The 17,829-nt window shown below is 32.9% G+C and overlaps 1 protein-coding gene across 2 annotated transcripts; it reads left to right on the top strand.

Moving 5' to 3' along the window:
- The first annotated feature begins 1,548 nt into the window (after positions 1–1,548).
- Positions 1,549–5,470, top strand: LOC141600175 (uncharacterized protein ycf36). Of its 2 annotated transcripts, XM_074420359.1 has the most exons (4): positions 1,552–2,144; positions 2,291–2,319; positions 4,765–4,821; positions 5,068–5,470. In XM_074420359.1, the coding sequence occupies exons 1-4, from the start codon at positions 1,664–1,666 to the stop codon at positions 5,293–5,295; spliced, it is 795 nt and encodes a 264-aa protein (XP_074276460.1). In that variant the 5' UTR covers positions 1,552–1,663; the 3' UTR covers positions 5,296–5,470. The 2 variants fall into 2 exon arrangements, with proteins under 2 accessions (XP_074276461.1, XP_074276460.1); XM_074420360.1 differs by lacking the exon at positions 4,765–4,821 and having other exon boundaries at positions 1,549–2,144.
- Positions 5,471–17,829: the final 12,359 nt, after the last annotated feature.

Genomic DNA, 17,829 nt, shown 5'->3' with positions numbered 1-17,829 from the left:
CCTTAGAAATTATTGGCAAAAACAATGAGAGAACAAGTAATTTAACAACAAAGACAAAAGAACAAGCAAATATACAACGAATCAACGAAAATGAAACGAACATTAGATAAGAACGATAATGAAAACGCACAAATCGGATCCGGAAAAACAAAATTAGTACTTACCTATTGTGAAATTGAAGAGAAATACGAAGATGAGGCGAAAGTGACGACGAAATCTCCTTATTTGATGACGAATTTTAATGAGTATGATGAAGCGAGTTTGTAGTCAGAATTTGAACGAAATTGATGAAGATTGAATTTCATAATTCTTATCGATTCTTTTTTTTTTTGTTCTGGTTTTTTAGAGGTTGAAGGAGGAGAGAGAATGATTTTTTCTAATAATGGGGGATATTGAGGAAAAAGTGGGTATTTGTAGGTTGGGTAAGATCTAATCTCAACCATCCACCTTAGATTAGATTAGTGGTTCAGATTTAGAGGGGTAACTCACCAAAAAAACCAAACTCATATGATCCTATTTATATATATATATATATATATATATATATATATATATATATATATATATATATATATATGTAAAAGTCAAAGTTATAGACTCACTTAAAATAGTGTTATATAAAAAGAAATGAGTGGAGGGATCAGAGTATGTTATTGTGTCAACTAAAATAGTGTCATATAAAAGGATAATTGTTTCGGGACACTATAGATTACTTCAACAATGTGAACTATCCAATATTTCAATTTTTTCTACTCTGAAAATACGTTCAAAAAATAGATTTGAAGTAATGAAATTAACAATAGTATCATTAGTAACGATCAAATACACTTCTAACATTTATTTTCAAAATTTAATAAATAAATTTAATTTTCTTAATTATAATTTAAAATATGCAATGTAAATGGTCAATGTATTATATAATCATTTCAACGTAAATTGAAATAGTAATGGTGGCAGGGAGTGAATGTAAATATATCAGGTTGATATATTTTCTTAATTATAATTTAAAATATGGTTTTTCTAAAATGTGCCTTTAGGGCACATAATAATAAGTTAATTAGAGAAATATTGTTGAGATTATATAATCACTTCAACGTAAATTAAAAGGTAAACATACGTATGCATGTATGCTTAGCGGGTTAGGCACCAATGCAAATCCGAATATATAAAGACATACTCTGTACTATAAGTATGGGTTTGTAATGATCAAATACACCTCTAACATTTATTTTCAAAATTTAATAAATAAATTTAATTTCTAAAAATTAAAAACAATCCCGTGAATTTTCACGGGTCTAAAATTCAACCCAATTGACCGGTTTGCCGTACCTAAATTGGGAAATGGATCCTCTCCATTTCCTTTCTCTCCATTTCCTCTCATAATTTCTTTAAATATTAATATTCCCTTTCATTCTCATTTTCCTTTATTTTTATGCGTAAATTTAGAACCGTTAGATATTGTCAAAATGCGATCCGGACCATTGATAAGAACTTGCCACTCCATTTCTTTTTAGGAAAGGGAGAGAAATTAGACTCCTAAATTGAGGGAATAAAGCTTGACCTCGGAAATTATTCACTGCAAAATGAATCATCATCTCCTACATAATTGAGTTTGGATAAACAGTAAACACAAAATGATTCTCTAAAAAAACAGTAAAAAGTGATGGCCAAATCCTTGATCATCTCTCAAAAACCCTCATCAATTCCCTCCAAAATCTTCATCCCGTCATCAAAACCCTACTTGTACCCTCAAAGATTCAATCTTTTTACAACAAAACTCAATTTCAGAAACCCAATTTCCTTGAAAGTGTTCAGCTCATCATCACAAGGTACTGAATGCCCAGTTCCATTAGAACAGCAACCAATAAATGAATACCAAAACCTCTCAAATTCACTACCATTTTCATGGGCTGCAGCTGATTTTGTTGGGTATGCTTCAAGGTTACTAGCAACAGGCCTCTCTTTTGGGCTTTTAGTGGGCCTGCCAGTTACCTGGGTTGGGTCTGTTGGGTCGGATCATGACCCGGTTAAGCTTGTATTAGGGTCTATCTCTACTGGCTTGTTTGTTGTTACTTTGGCTGTTTTGAGGATGTACTTGGGTTGGGCTTATGTGGGCAATCGCTTGCTCAGTGCTACTGTTGAATGTAAGTTTGTTTTTATTGTTCAATTCAGTTGCTCCCACGTTATTTTAATAAGAGAACGAGACCGTCTCACAGGAGACCTATTGGAAAAAATGATGTGATAGTATAATGTTGGTGTTTGATAAATTGTGGTTTGTGTCTTGTTGCAGATGAAGAGACTGGATGGTATGATGGTCAGGTAACTATGTTACTAACTTTTTTGGATGTGGTGATACTCCCTCCGTTCCAATCATTTATTTAGGCCGTTGAAGTTTAATCAACTGATCGGGACAAAGGGAGTATATTTTTGGATGGTTTTTTCATCTTTTGGTGGTCTTTGCTACATAGTTTAGAATATGGTCACGGTTGTCGTTTTATATGGTCTACTTAGGTAGTTGTGGAAGCAGTTCTTGGACTTAAGATTTATGTTTGAATCATTTGATATGGTTCACTGGATGATGATTATGATTTATGATTGTGGAACTCTGATTGTTTAAGTTGCGTATATGATCGTTTGTACCATATTTTCTACTCTCTCCGTCGAGGTCATTTGTTGTCCTATTCCATTTTGGGGTGTCTCAGTCAATTGTTGTTCTTTCTATTTTAGGATTGCATTTGATGAGCAATTTGATCTTTCACACTCAATTTGGTCCGCTTGTCATCTTATAATTGGCTTCCTCCTCTTTCCTTTGTCTTTGTGCCAAAAACAAAGGACAACAATTGACTGGGACGGAAGGAGTATATTTTGTAGGATTATGTGGTTGTTTGCCAGTTTTGATGCTTTGAAATGCACGAGGCTATGTTTTACTTCTTTAGGACAATCACAATCCTCATTTTTAAGCTATAAGAACTTGAGGTTTTTGTATGTTGTGCCAAGACCCTTTGGAGTCAACTTTCTAGGTCATGCACTCATGCCTCTATCTGATGGTTGGTAGTTTGCGCCTGAAATTGGTATAGATGTGCAATTTTTTGTTACGGTGGACCCAAAATTCACTATATAATTCTGCATTACTGTGGAATAAAAACAAAATAGCTCATTAAATGACCGTGCTTGTTTTTATTGTGAAGTAGTGGTGATCTGTTGCATCTCAACGCAGTTTTCATAATGAGCCATCCGTAACTAGCCTCTGTGTCTTAACAATACATGACTAAGGTCACTTACATCCTACGATTCCAAGCCATTTACCCCACCACTTATGGAATCGTTTTGAGGCGTTGCGGTGGTGGTGTTCAAACTTCAAAGAATCATAAGGAGTGCCCGTGTATCAATTGCTGCTTTTGTATGTTGTTTCGGTATCCCATAACAACCCAAATAAGGTGATTATATTAGGAAATCAATTAGTGAGATCCAAGTTCAAAAGACCCTTAAACTAAAATGCACGAATAATAAAATAAGGTTGATCGCTATCCATGTTCTTCGGTAATTATAAGATCTTTTAAAGGTCCCTCAAGTCATAGATATTAGACTAGCAAATGCTTTTCTCAGAAAAAAATGATCGTATTTGATCAAAGGACATTAGCAGAGAAGACTGAGATAAATCTGGTGAACACATTCATATTGGTGAGGGTAGACTTCTTTGATTTTCATTTGTAAAAACAGTGTGTTTAAGAGGACACCGGAGTAGTCTGAAGTATCAATCAACTTTCTGAAAAGCTATGATAAGTGATAACAGGCGGCTGTCTTATGTGTGTCTCCGTAATGAGCCTAACTAATGACCTTAACTGTAACTAAACGGTTTTGACTGTATTCCTTTCATCAACAAAACTTTGTGGAATTGGCGAGCACAAAAATAAAAAAATTGTTGTTGATGTTTCTCATGTGTGTAATGGGATAGTTTCCCACATTGGTAGAATTAGAATCGATAGATTAGCTTATAGAACACGCATTCTATCTCTAATTGATTTCAAGATTGAGTTTCACTTGGTTTACTGCTTGCCTGGTGCTTGCTCTTCGTTCTATGGGTCTGCTAGGAAGGACTGAGCAAGTGGCATGAGAATCGACAGTTCGTCTTGGAATCGCTAATGGTGCGATGTGGTGATAATGTGACAGTGCTTGAGATAATACGCAGTAATACCTAATCTAGCCTGAGTGCTCCCTGGTTAACCAGATTCGTTGTAGAATGTAGAGTAGCATCGTGGTGTGGGTAGCATCGGTTGAGGAGAAGTTATTATTCTACACGTGAGAACAGTGGAAATTGCTGAGAGCGTTTCCCACGTGTAAATTAAAAGTACTCCGTCCATCCCAATTTTATTGTCTCCTTTCTCCTCAAAAATTATCCCAAACTAATTGTCCCATTTCTAAATTCAGTAAGGAAAAAAGATGAGCATCCAATATTTTACCCTTACATAATGAACTACCACCATCTACACCTCAATAATATCGGCCTGGTAAACGAACTCCATTCCAATAAGGACAGTTCGGTTCGAATATCAGCCTAGGGAAAGCTTAACCATGCAACCATGAAGTAGTTGCTTCTCTTTAAAGAGCTTATAGTTGCGCTGGTTTATTTCTTGATTCCCATATGATTTCTTTTTCTTATCGGAGTTCAAGAATCTACTAAATATATAGACATGCTTTGCTGAGCTAAGATGATACGAAGTTTGTTCTCTAATTGTTATTTGTTGCATTCCTGTGCCTTTACAGGTATGGGTCAAGACTGCTGAAGTTTTGGCTCGTGATCGGCTTTTAGGTTCATTTCAGGTGAGTTGTTACATATCAATCTCTTAGATGGGTCTCTAATACGCAAGATGCACACACTCATGTCAGATACTATACGTCTGAGTGTGAGTAACATATTATAGTTATATTGAACTCAGGATCATTAACCTCTTATTCATTGATAGTTAAAACTACTATCACGATTTATTATCCTCTACTTCGTCGGACAAGCTTTCATGTCATCTTCATGTTTTCGTCATCTGAAATATGTTCCTCCATCTTTCCCAGGTGAAGCCAGTTTTGAGCAGGCTGAAAAACTCCCTGGTGGCACTTGCAATATCATTGTGTCTCTGTGCCGGGCTTTTCATCGATTACGAAGACAACCAAAAGGAGCTCCGGAACTCGTCGTATAATGGCGGTGATGAGCGGGTTGTTGCCGGTATTTACAGTGATGCTTCGGCGAGATCCTTTGAGCCTGATTCCTTTTGTGGTGAACCTGCTCTAGGCGCCGAATAGATGCGAAGCCTGTAAAATTTTTTATCATATATTCTGTCAAATGTACATGCCATATGTAATTATCAACATAAATGTCAAGTAAATTAGATGTTTCTACTAATTTAAGTTTGAGCCAATTATCACCACTGATGATTTGAGAAAACGAAATGTGCTCGACTCCTTTTTCGAGAGCCTCTGGAACACTGATCATATCCAATGTTATTTAATTTGGAGAAATTCTGGCAAAAAAATCTGACCAAGAATTACTGGTCTACACACGTATGATACTATGATGTGTCAACCTCTGGTTGAAAGTACATATATAAAAGATCAGTTTTCTTTTGGTGAAAAAATAAAACCCTATTCGTTGATCATCTCTAGGGATGTCAGCGGGGCGGGTACAAGTGGGTATTACCCCGCAGCCGCCCCAGCTGGGGCGGGGATGGGTAGAGCTTGGGCGGGTGGTGGGGTGGGTACGAAAATTGTATTTGCCATGGGTAATGGGGCGGGGATGGATTTTGCATCTTACCCGCCTCATACGTGTGTATCCGCCAATCATTAAAAAAATTAATACAATTATGACAATTTTTTAAATCTTATTTATTTATAATTAAGATATAATGTTACTAATAACTATTTTATAAAGTATTTTTACTAACTTCTTTAGGAAAAAAGTAAAATTATAAAGATACATTCAAAAAAAAAATGGAAATTAATACTGATTAAATCAACTTTTGTAAAAAAATTTATCGAGTAAAATTATGGTGTAGCGGGTTAATGGGTAAGAGGGGTGGGTACGGTTTTATATTTCCGCCCGTTGGGGCGGGGATGGGTACGAGTTTTTCTTGATGGGTACGGATACGGGGGAACCTATATCCACCACCACCCCGCCTCCAACGACATCCCTAATCATCTCTTCTTACTAAGGCAAATTTTCATTTAAGAAGGTTAAAAACAATATGAATAAGATAAAAGCAGAATACATTGGGAAAAGTAATACGGTTTCTATATACCCAAGTAGGATGGTATTTAAACCTGTTTTAATGTTAAAATAAATACCTCCGTTTTAAAGGAGTAGTGGTACAAAAGCCAAAGAACCAAAGTACTCCTTTTCAATGTGGTGTCAGACAACTTTTTTTTTGGATTAATTTCTTTTGTGTTATCAGTAGGTCTCTTCCGTCTTCCACTAATTTAATGGGAGATATAATAGAGAAAAAAATTTAGTGAATCCTTCACCCCATCATGTGAGAGGTCTCTCAATAACGTTATTGAGAGAGTGTCTCTCCGGTGTTATAGGAATTATATCCCTTAATAGAGTTAAGAGATATTATGCATGATATTCCTATATTTTTTGTTTTTACTAAGGGATACCTATAACACCCAGTGAGTTAGATAAAATTCTTTTAATTGCTATTTTTGATTTAATTATGTCATATAATGATTTATATATATTTTCTTAGCTAATTAATTAATTTAATTATAATTTACTACGTTAGTTTTAATAATCACTAGGTAGAATCTCGTGCTTCGCACGGTCTGTTTGTATATGCTAATTATATACGTTAATTTTTTATTTTATTTTATTGAAACATAAGTAAATTGTCAATTCATGAACTATACAACCAGTTGTATATGTTGTACGGTATAGAATCTGAGCTTTGTGATAAAGTATCCGAGTTTTATGTTAAAGAATATGAGCTTTATTAGAAAGTATTGAGTTCATCCATATACACATTAAAAACATGAACTTTGAATTAGCTCAAAAAGAATACAATCATACATATTAGTTCGGATTCTTATACCTTGGTTGTACAATGCTTATGCTACAACTGGTTGTATAATCCTATTTGTGGTAAATTATTTGTTTTTATTTTATCTTTTCGAGTATGCTTTTTTTATTTTGCAGAAAGGATAATTTGCACATTTTTCAGACCCACTATTTAATGCTAATGTAAAAGTATTTTTATTGGAAATGTATAGCTAATAAATAACAGTGTGTTTATTCAGTTAAACTTTTTAAGACGGACAATATTAATACGGGTCAAGTCAATTATGTAAGATAAATTTATTGTTTTTCTTTACAAATTCTGCGTTTGTCTTATTTATATTGCTTAACTCGTATTATGTTTAGGAGGGATACATCTATCTTAAATAATAATTGACTAGCTGGAAAGCCCGTGCGATGCACGAGACTCTCATTAAAATTATCTGTTAAAATATATTCTTAAGCTTGATAAAAAAAAGTGCAACAATGTTGAATCATTAATGAAAAAGAAAATTGTAGTTGGTTTACGTAGTTGTCTAGTGGATTACCAATAAATTATTAGTACTTTCAGCATAAAAGTTTTGCCCTTCAGTAGTATAACATCAAGATATATTTATAGTACGTAGTTAACTTTTTCATTGTCACAGACTCACAGGCACATCCGGTTTTAATTAAATACAAAACACTATGTCTATAACACATGCTGCAGCACACCATAATGAACCCTTAATAACGAAGGCATGCCTTCATGAGTTTTGCAAACTATTTTCACCAACAATAACTACGTAATACTGAATGATATTACGTAAAATAACAGGTATCATAATTATATATATTTAGTGTATTAAGAGAAAATGCTAGATCTTTAACAACATAATTTTACCTTGACAATCTACATACAACTAAAGGTATTTGATCCTTATAAACTTCTCGCAAAATCAAATCCACACTAAATTACAATATAATTAGTAGTCTAAACAACAATCAATTAAAAATGTAGTATGTGATTCTATTACATAAAATGCAAGGGGCACCTAGTAGTATCATATTTGACAACATCAGTGAGTAGTACAGTTTATGGCATCAACAAAATCGTCGGGTTACCAAATTAGTATTTTAGGGCATCGCTGAGAACGGTTTACGTTACCATGGCCCGGCATAATTGGCATAATCCTCTTACGGAGTTAATGTTCTTACAGAGTTAATGTTCCTCAACAACATAACTGGCATGCCACACTTGGTACTGTGATAGAACTTACCATTATGAGTTATATTAAAAAATGTATTATGTCTATTCCCTTCCCTTCTTAAACATCTTCCCTTGCTTCTGAAGGGGCTAAATTTTTATAACTTTGACCATTAAAATGTCGAAAATCATGGTCAAACTACCGCATTGACGACTGTGTAAAAACAATACAAAAGATCATTGCGAAGAGGACGATGAAGTACATTTACTGTGTGAAATTCCTAAAAGATAATGAATTTTGCTCCTTAAATCTAACCCTACTAAAGTACTCTGCCAACTCTCGCATAACGAAAACAAAAAACGACTGCTAAAAGCAAGGATGTCATACAGGGGAGAGGACGTGACGGTTGTAGGTCTTCTCATACCCGTATTTAATAGAAAAATTACATGCTCCCTAGGTGTCGTATTTCAAGTCGCGGGTAAAAAGTATCAAAACTATAACCGACTGAACTTGTGAAGATCTTAAAATAGTTTTTTACTCGTTTATCCTATAACTTTCTCAAATAATTCTCAAAATGTTTTTACCCATGTCTAACACTTATGGTTGGCATGATTTAAAATTCAGTTTGAGCCTAAAACTCTATTTATATTCGCTGCATCCAAGACAAATGCGACATAATTGGACACTTGTGATAGATTTTCCCTTTTTATCAAATTTGCTTATTCTTATTGTAGAGCTAACAATTTTTATTCTTATGTAAGAAGCTAACGTTTATTTATTTTGAACCAATTGATTATTATTTTATTCCTCATGATTATTATAGAGTATATTTTTAATTTGTGTTATAATTTCTAATTGCTAATATTTATTCTAAACCAAGAGCGTTATTTATTCTATCAATCATGTTTATAAAACTAAAAGGAACTTGAGATCAACTCCTAATAATAGGCTCAAAAGCAAGTATACATGGGCAGACATAAATAAGAAATTAACTTGATACGAGGAAGGTTGGGAGATTATGAAAAATCTCATATTTAAACTCTGTTTCTAAGAAATAAGGTTAAGCTTATTTGACCGAAATTTCATTTATCTTAATTTCCTATAAATATTTGGTAGATAAATTATTTACCAAAATAAGTTACTTATTTCTTATTTTTAATCCTTCAATTTAAAATATTAACTATGGAGTATTTATTATGTCCTTTTCTGTTATTTTACTAAAAAACAGCTACCTTTCGGTTAGTTTCCAAACATTTTTTATTTAATCAGATAACTTATCAACTTCTAATTTTCAATTATTTAAGCTACATTTTTTAGATTTCAGTTAACTTTTCAGTTTTAGTGTGACTAATGAAATCTGGGATATAGTATATGAATACGTACTTTGTATGCTATTAATATACCATATAATTAGTTACATTGTGTATTTAAAGTACCACCTACTATTATTCTATTAATCTTTCCAATTTTTCATGAGTCCAACACTTATACTCTAAATGGTTTAAAAAAATTGATTTTCTTCTTTGTAATTACTTTTTTTATTCTCCGTGTTTAAGTTAAGAAGAATTGTGCATTAAGTATAATTTTATCCTTGGAAAATGAATCTGAGAAGAAATCAATATTATGTAATGGTTAGATTACAATTGATCATCAATTCATCATATATGAATAATACACTATGAGTTGCTGCAAGCTTAAGTTTTTCAAACCACCAAATTTTACTTCAGTTATTCTCGATTTCGTTCCTCTACGATCTAATGATCTATCCATTCTTATATAGAGTAAATTAATTAAACAAAATAGTACTCCCTCCAACCCGATCAATAGTTTACACTTTCATATTTAAGGTGAATTAATCAATAGTTTACACTTTTCTTTTCTAGTAAAATAAACAAACTCATGTGGGTGGGAACCATTTTATTTCCTCTTCATTTTGAGTTGTTTTTGATTTTTTTTTAATAATTATAAATTAATTCATCTCTCATTACCTTAATAACCGTATATAAGGTAATTGTAAACTATTGATCGAGACGGAGGGAGTTACATATATAGATCGGTGAATTATTTTATATGTATTGATCACTTGAATGTATATAGAGGCATGTATGATCGATTTATATGCACACTCCAATGATTATTTTGTGATAATATTTTGATGGAATAACCGTAGTTTATGCTTCGTGTAACTACATACTATATCATCTTAGCATAATATTTTAATGAAATAAATTCATTATTTATCCGTCAGCTTCTTGAATTTTGATGCGGGAATACAAACTACAAATGTATGAGACCATAAGTGTGAATAAAATAAAAATGATAACTTGACCAACTATAAATGTCTATTATCTGTTTGATAATTGCAATCTACTTATATTAGGATAATTTTATTAAAATATGTTTGACCTATATTAGGATAATTTTATTAAATTTTGTTTTAAATATTAAAAAATCTATTTTTATTAGGATAAATTTAGTAAATTTGTTTCGAAATCTACTCTTGTTAGGATTTCTAAAAAAGTTGGACTCTCTAATATCGCTCGAAAAGTTTCTGCTTTATATATATTTATTGATTTATTGATTGTGTTTATTTACTTATTGTCCAATATCGATATAATTATACTTATTATAGTTTATGTAAAGACAATTTATGACCAGCTCATTCCTTTCATACCCACATTACCAATTTACTTCGTAAATGATTACCTATTGAGTAAAGTTCTCAATTGTTATGAAATTCAACTATTGAAAGCCAGAAATTTTGACACATGGCAATTTGTTTAAAAACTGCGGCGAAAATTTAAATGTTCTGAAAAAAGCATATGTAATTACTAATGAATATTTCTATAGTGGTAACATTCTTATTGTATTAGTATCAACTATTTTACACAGTAGATTTTATTTTTCATTTTCTCATTCTTTACATTTAAGATTAATAAACATAATGAGAAAAAAAGTCTATACGTATAAAATCAAAGGATATACCATAACTATTGTTTTTGGCATAAATGTCAGCAACTCAATTTTTTTTACACCATTTCATCAAACTATTTTGAACTTAAGTATCACTTGTAGCTTTGGTTATACGAAATCGTTAGCCATCTACTCCATATTACTTTTTTATATTAATCCAATCCATTGGAATTTTTACATTTAAAAAGAATGCATTAAACGTATGTAGTATTTTGTAATGAATAAGAGAGCGACAATGCCAATTTGATAATTTGACCTTCATTCTACTATAAGGAAATTAAACCCTCTAATCTCAATAAGATTAACTTTGTTTAGTTTGACCTTCACGTGTATGATGACGTTCGCTAAGAATTACGACCAAAAGAGGAATATGTAGTATAATACTCCCTTCGTCCTAATCAAATGTTTAACTCATTTGCGATGCATTTAGCCGCCATTTTGTTGGAGCGAAGTCGGGTGCATGTAGTGATGTTGTATAATAGGATCATCTTGATTTTAGATTATTGTAACACCCCAGTCTTACCCGGCCAAGGTAATTAGGAGATGTTACCATCTCGGTTTTCCGAGGCGGTAACTCGGAGATACAATCAAGAAACATTTGTTATAAATGATAAGTTTAGTTAATTACATAACCACGAATGAATAAATAAAGTAAAGAATACAACTCGTGACTACTATACTCTTCTAGCCAACTATACTCGACTCGGATGACATCAAGGCTCGTCTCAAATCCCGATCACGCCAACAAGCAAAACTTGTACTTAACCTGCTCCCTATATGATCGAAAATATCATATGGATCGACACATGCCACCCCGAAAATAGGTGACAATTACACACGCAGACAAACGTCAGTTTCAATAAATAAAGTGTGACACGACTCGAGTGTGTGAAAATGCAACATGACTATGATATGAATGACATGCTATCCAACAATCACCACCACGGTACCGGGACACGTCCAGACATACCGACAACCACACTGGTACCGGGACACGCCCAGATATACCTCGTGTCTCAACCACACGAGTCCCTCCGTAACTCAAGCCATTAATGTGCACATCCCTCTTCGAGTGGGAAGCTCCAAGAGGCGACCCAAGCGTAAAACGGTCTCCCAACCGCCTCGGGTCTCCATAATAACAAGTAAGCCACTAAGTCCTCCGACATACAAGACAATACAATAAATGCAAGATAACGTATAACATACAAATTACCGACTCATTCAATGCAAATGAATGACATATGACTCATTTAACAATTAGACAAATTATTAAAACTGAGTTGGATAAACCTACCTTTTAACAAATCTCCATAAGCAATCCGAATAAAATAATCTTCCACAAAAACCGTCACCTAAATATAATTAATTACTAACTAATCTAATCTAATTAAATTAAATACGTAATTAGTTAATTAAATAAAATTCGTCTTAAAGCTATTCAAAAATCCCGACTCGTACCCATACTTCCCCTTAGCCCGACAACCACCACGCCCCGCTGCCACCGTGGCCCACCACCACCGGCCATGGTGGTCAACGGCCAGCCCAAACACCGTGGCAACAACAACAATACCCGACCACAACAACAAACCCGACACATACACAACCCGACACAAACACCACCAAAAGCCGCCTAATGTAGCCACCACCGTGGCCACCACCACTACCACGGTGGTCAAGACACTACCCCACACCCAGCACCGCCACTATCAGCCACCACCAACCATGGCAACCGCAACAAACAACAACAACCACAACCATACACACGACCAAAACAGTTCGTACACCCTCTTTTAGACTCGATTTACGACCACCACAGCCACCCTACCCACCACCCAAGACCACCACTAGCTTCTCCTCACTACCCTTGACACAACCATCCCAAAACCAACCCCAGTCAGTCATGGTAAGAGGGTTAAAAATCAGTCTTAAGACAGTCGCACAAAACAGCTATAATCAATTATATATATACTCGGTCAAACCCCTTATTGGTGGTCAACGGTGGTCAAATGGGTAGTCAATGACGGTCCTAGGACGGGTCAAGGTCGAGGCGGGTCAACGGTATTAATTAAATAATATATAAACAAGTTTAAAACGGTATTACCTTACGATCTCGAGGCGGAGGGACAAAATCTCCATTTTCTCTTCCTTTTTCTCTCTTCTCTCTTCTCTCATCTTTTGGTGGATTTTGTGAGATTTTTGAGTGGATAAGGTGATGAGTGGATAAGGGTGGAGTATATATAAGGTAGGTGGAAGTATGTAAGGTGAGTATAGTATATGTATTTTATACATTTATCGTATTACATATTATTATTATAATTACAACTTTATTATTATTATTATTATTATTATTATTATTATTATTATTATTATTATTATTATTATTATTATTATTATTATTATTATTATTATTATTATTATTATTATTATCGTTACCATCTCATAATAATAATTATTATTATTTTATTATTCCGTCTCAAACATAACTCGTATAAAAGCAATAGAATATTATAAATAATTATAAAATACGGGGTATTACAATCTTCCCCCCTTAAAATGAACTTCGTCCCCGAAGTTCGCCCTCCCCTCTCTCCTTTCCTCAAGTCTCATCACGATTCTCATGCACTCTCTCTCTCGCCTCACATGCTTGTCTACCGTATACGTTCCTTTATAAAAATCACACTTATCCCAAAGTTCTTTGTTCAACTCTCACGCTTTCTCACATTCCGTACTTCCTATTTCCTTAATTTCCGAATTATTACATTCACTCCCCCTAAAAGAGAACTTCGTCCCGAAGTTCAATTATCAAACCTCATAATGTGCTCTCATACGTTCATTACCAAATTCCACAAATGACTATGTTCCATGTCCAACACTCTCTCTTACTCATTGCAAATCCATAATCAAATCTCATATAGTTATAATTCCATTGATCTAATCCTCCACCTACAAGCCTCCCAAAGGTCAAGTGCTAGGTCAAACCCACGGTTCCAATCTATAATCCCATAAACTACTCCCAATTAATGTTGGCTATGTATACATATCTATCACGAGGTATAACTCGATTATTATTACTGTTGGAGCTTGTGTCCTCCACAATTAGTGTGATAACATTTATAAATCTCTTATAGGTTCATAAGGGTATACTTTGTATTTTATCAGTTGATTAACGTTTACTTAATAACGGTTGGCTTGCTAGAAGTTTGACGTTATTATCATACTGATGGCGGTGATCAACTGGTCCCTAAAAGTCACACCTAAAGGATGTGTATAAGAGATGTGGTTGTATGAAGATATAATCACATTGATGCCTTATATGACTAAAAGGTTAGTTCATGTATTTGACTAAACAGTTAGTCAATGTGATGATGAGACGATTATTTAATACAATTAAATAATATTAGCCGAGACAATTAATCACAATTCGTAAATTGAATATAAACTGTTATATTTAATTAATGTATATAATGTTAGCTTAAACGAATTAAGATGTTAATTCGTAATTAAATGTAATCGGTTATATTTAATTAGCTAATTATAAATATGCGATATTTATAGTTAAAGTATATATTATACGAGATTGTCATAATATATTATTACAGACCGGTATTAATAAATCATTTCGCAAAATTTTGTTGTGTGTAGACTTATTAATACGGAATAAAATAAATGACAATTTATAAATAATACACTTTATGTACATTTTGTAAACTACCAAAAATAAGTAGATTTAATCCCCTTATTTTTGGTAGGTGGAAAAACCGAAAAAGAGGAGAAAAAATATCTCCCCTAATTCACTCCCTTTACACGGTTTAAAGGGGAAGGGAGGAGATCATTTTTATGCTATTCCTTTTTGACCTAATTCACTCATCACACAAAACTAAAACCCTAAAAATTCATAAGAAAATTAGGGATCTCATTCTAGCAAATTGAGGGGCATTTCTCATAGTATCTTGGGTGCAACAATTAGGAGAATATCAATTCGATATTGTTCTTAGGCCATATTTGCTAGGACCGAAGGTTGATTCTTAATCTCATTCTTTTTGTTTATGTAAATTCGTTTATGACTAGTTTTCATTATTATAATTTCGTTATAATCCTAAAATTTATAGAGGAAGTATACCGATATTTCCCACAAGTGGTATCAGAGCATAGGCCACGAAATTATTTTATATGAATTTCATAAATGAATTTAAACAAATTTGAAGAAAAAAAAAGGGTTTCGGCTGTTTTGAATTTTTTTTTGCCGAATGAAATTTTTTTCCAGCCGTGAGTTTTTTTTGTTTTGTTGTTCTTGTTTCCATTTTGATTTACTCAGATTGTTGTTTTAATTAGTTAAGATGATAATATGATAATTTGTAGATGTTTTGATTTAATGAAAATTAAATTGAAATGTAAATGGAAATCGTTTTTATTTGTTGATGATTTGTTTTTGCTATATAGTTTTGGCTACAAGTTAATTTAATCATGTTCAAATCAATTGTGATGAATCAAATATCCGGATAATCGATTTAATCATGATTTAGATATTCATTTTAAGAGGTTAAATTGGATTATCTAGTTTGAATCTATTTTTGAATTAAAAGATCATGTTCATGCCAATCTTGTTCTTATAGCATCATTAAACAATTTGTCATCTATATATTTTTTTTCCGATAAAAGAAAAAAAATAGGCTGTTTTAGTTTTTTTTTATTATTCAGCCGTGAGCTTTAAAAAAAACAGTTTTTGATTTTAGGGCTAAATGCCGAGTAAAGAAAAAAAAACAGTTTTTTTTTTGTGTTTTTGGGCAAAATGCCGAGAGAAAATAGAATAGGAAATTATGGTTTTTTTGTTTTTTTATGCCGTGAGCTTGTAAATAATAATAAAAAAAAAACAGTTTACGTTTTTGTTATTTTTGGCCAATATTGATTATACATTAAATTTATAATGTATAATAATTGTTGTGAAAAGGTTCACAAATTTGAGATACCCATATTATTTTAAAGAGGTTTAAAATATTGGTGGATTAATTCATATTACAAGTAAATGTGAATTTAGATTGAAATTATTGTGAGTAATTGAGGAATTGTCACATAATTTGATCATTTAAATAGGTGGTTTGGATAAATTACTCTACATAATTAAGGAATTATGTCTTGAATGAATAATTTATAGTTGATGCATTTTTATTTAGTTGAATGTTTTGTTGAATGGTTTATTTTACGTATTTTTTGCAATCGGTTGTAATTTGTAATACCTAGTGTGGCCTTAGTCAATTATGTTTTTGTAATGATGGAAACATAATTTTAATGTAATTTTGAGATCTCGTATCTCCTTTTGGTTTTCTTTAAGTATTATGGTTTTGAAATTAGAATGTAAATAGGTTTATTATGTAATTTTTAAATTGTAATTTTGAGATGACTAAAGATGGAGATTGGATTGCTCACTCCCACTACATGGACCAAGATGGAACATCAAGACAAGCTTCTCGGGTCCTAGGAAGGATTCCAAAGTTGTATTTATGTTCATTTTGGTAGATAGGCCACACTAGGACTTTATTTTGTTTTACGTTTTTCATTCTCGTTGCTTTTCATTCACATGATAGTTAGTGCATCATTTTCCGCCTAAACCAAACCACCTACTACTAAAATGCATGAAAATTGACTCATATAGTTTGGATGTTAGTTTTCATAGACATACAGATGTCACACAATTTTAAGCCATCATTTTAATTTATTCATTCTCGCATGCTAGATATTAGTTCACTTAAAATGAATTAAAATAAAGTTGATGGGATCTTCCTCTAAAACCTGAAATTGAGACTAGTCTTTATAGGCCAAACAAGCTATGAATCCCTTCTTCGTCGGTAGGCATATAGGACCTTACTCTCCATATGACCCCTTCTACGTTGGGTAAGTAGTTTGTGTTGACTTAGTTTACCTCAACATTATAATCCGAAGAGTTTCTCGTGATTATGATGGACTATAGATAGAATTTACAGAAATTTATCGACCAAGAATTCTAAAAGTAGAATTAGTCAAAAGGTTGGCTTATCAATTTACAGATAATTGAGTCTTGGGATCATTTATATAATTCTTGAGGAAGTTCAATTGTATAAATGCTTGAGTCTTCGCGTTATAACAATATTGCATTAGACTTAAATCATAACGATGAGTATGCTTATTATATTTTCTTCCTTTTCGCAGTGTAGAATTCGTTTATATTGATAATATTGTTACAACAAATGGTTGGAAATAACGAAATCCCTATGCCAAGTGCCACACTTGGACGCGAGTCCTGGCTAAAAGCTTTCATGGACCACATGAATCAGTTCACTCGACTGAAGAATGACGGGTCCTGTAACACCCCCATATTCAGAGGAGCCTTAATTAGGCCTTCCTTAGCATATAAGGGCGTTACCATCTCGGTTGCCCGAGGAAGTAATAATAAAATGTCGATAAAAGAACTATTAAGTTATATTACAAGTGATTTAAAACCAACTGATGATACATAGATACAACTCAAAGACTACTCGTTATAACTATCAAAACTCGTGAAGACTCATCCCTGCCCGAACTCCAGCTATCAACCATATCAACACCTGCTAAGACAGACTGCTCACCATAAGGGATCACGACATACACATAAACAAA

Source organism: Silene latifolia, chromosome 9 (assembly GCF_048544455.1).
Source record: "Silene latifolia isolate original U9 population chromosome 9, ASM4854445v1, whole genome shotgun sequence".
Classification (NCBI taxonomy): domain Eukaryota; kingdom Viridiplantae; phylum Streptophyta; class Magnoliopsida; order Caryophyllales; family Caryophyllaceae; genus Silene; species Silene latifolia.
Note: the sequence above shows the minus strand (reverse complement) of the source record. Positions and strands in the feature narration are given on the sequence as shown.

Excerpts from the sequence above, each read along its gene's own strand:
- LOC141600175 (XM_074420359.1), top strand. The coding sequence starts at position 1,664 with ATGGCCAAATCCTTGATCATCTCTCAAAAACCCTCATCAATTCCCTCC. Across the intron at positions 2,145-2,290 it reads GCTCAGTGCTACTGTTGAAT|ATGAAGAGACTGGATGGTAT; the intron begins GTAAGTTTGTTT and ends GTCTTGTTGCAG. Across the intron at positions 4,822-5,067 it reads GGCTTTTAGGTTCATTTCAG|GTGAAGCCAGTTTTGAGCAG; the intron begins GTGAGTTGTTAC and ends CATCTTTCCCAG.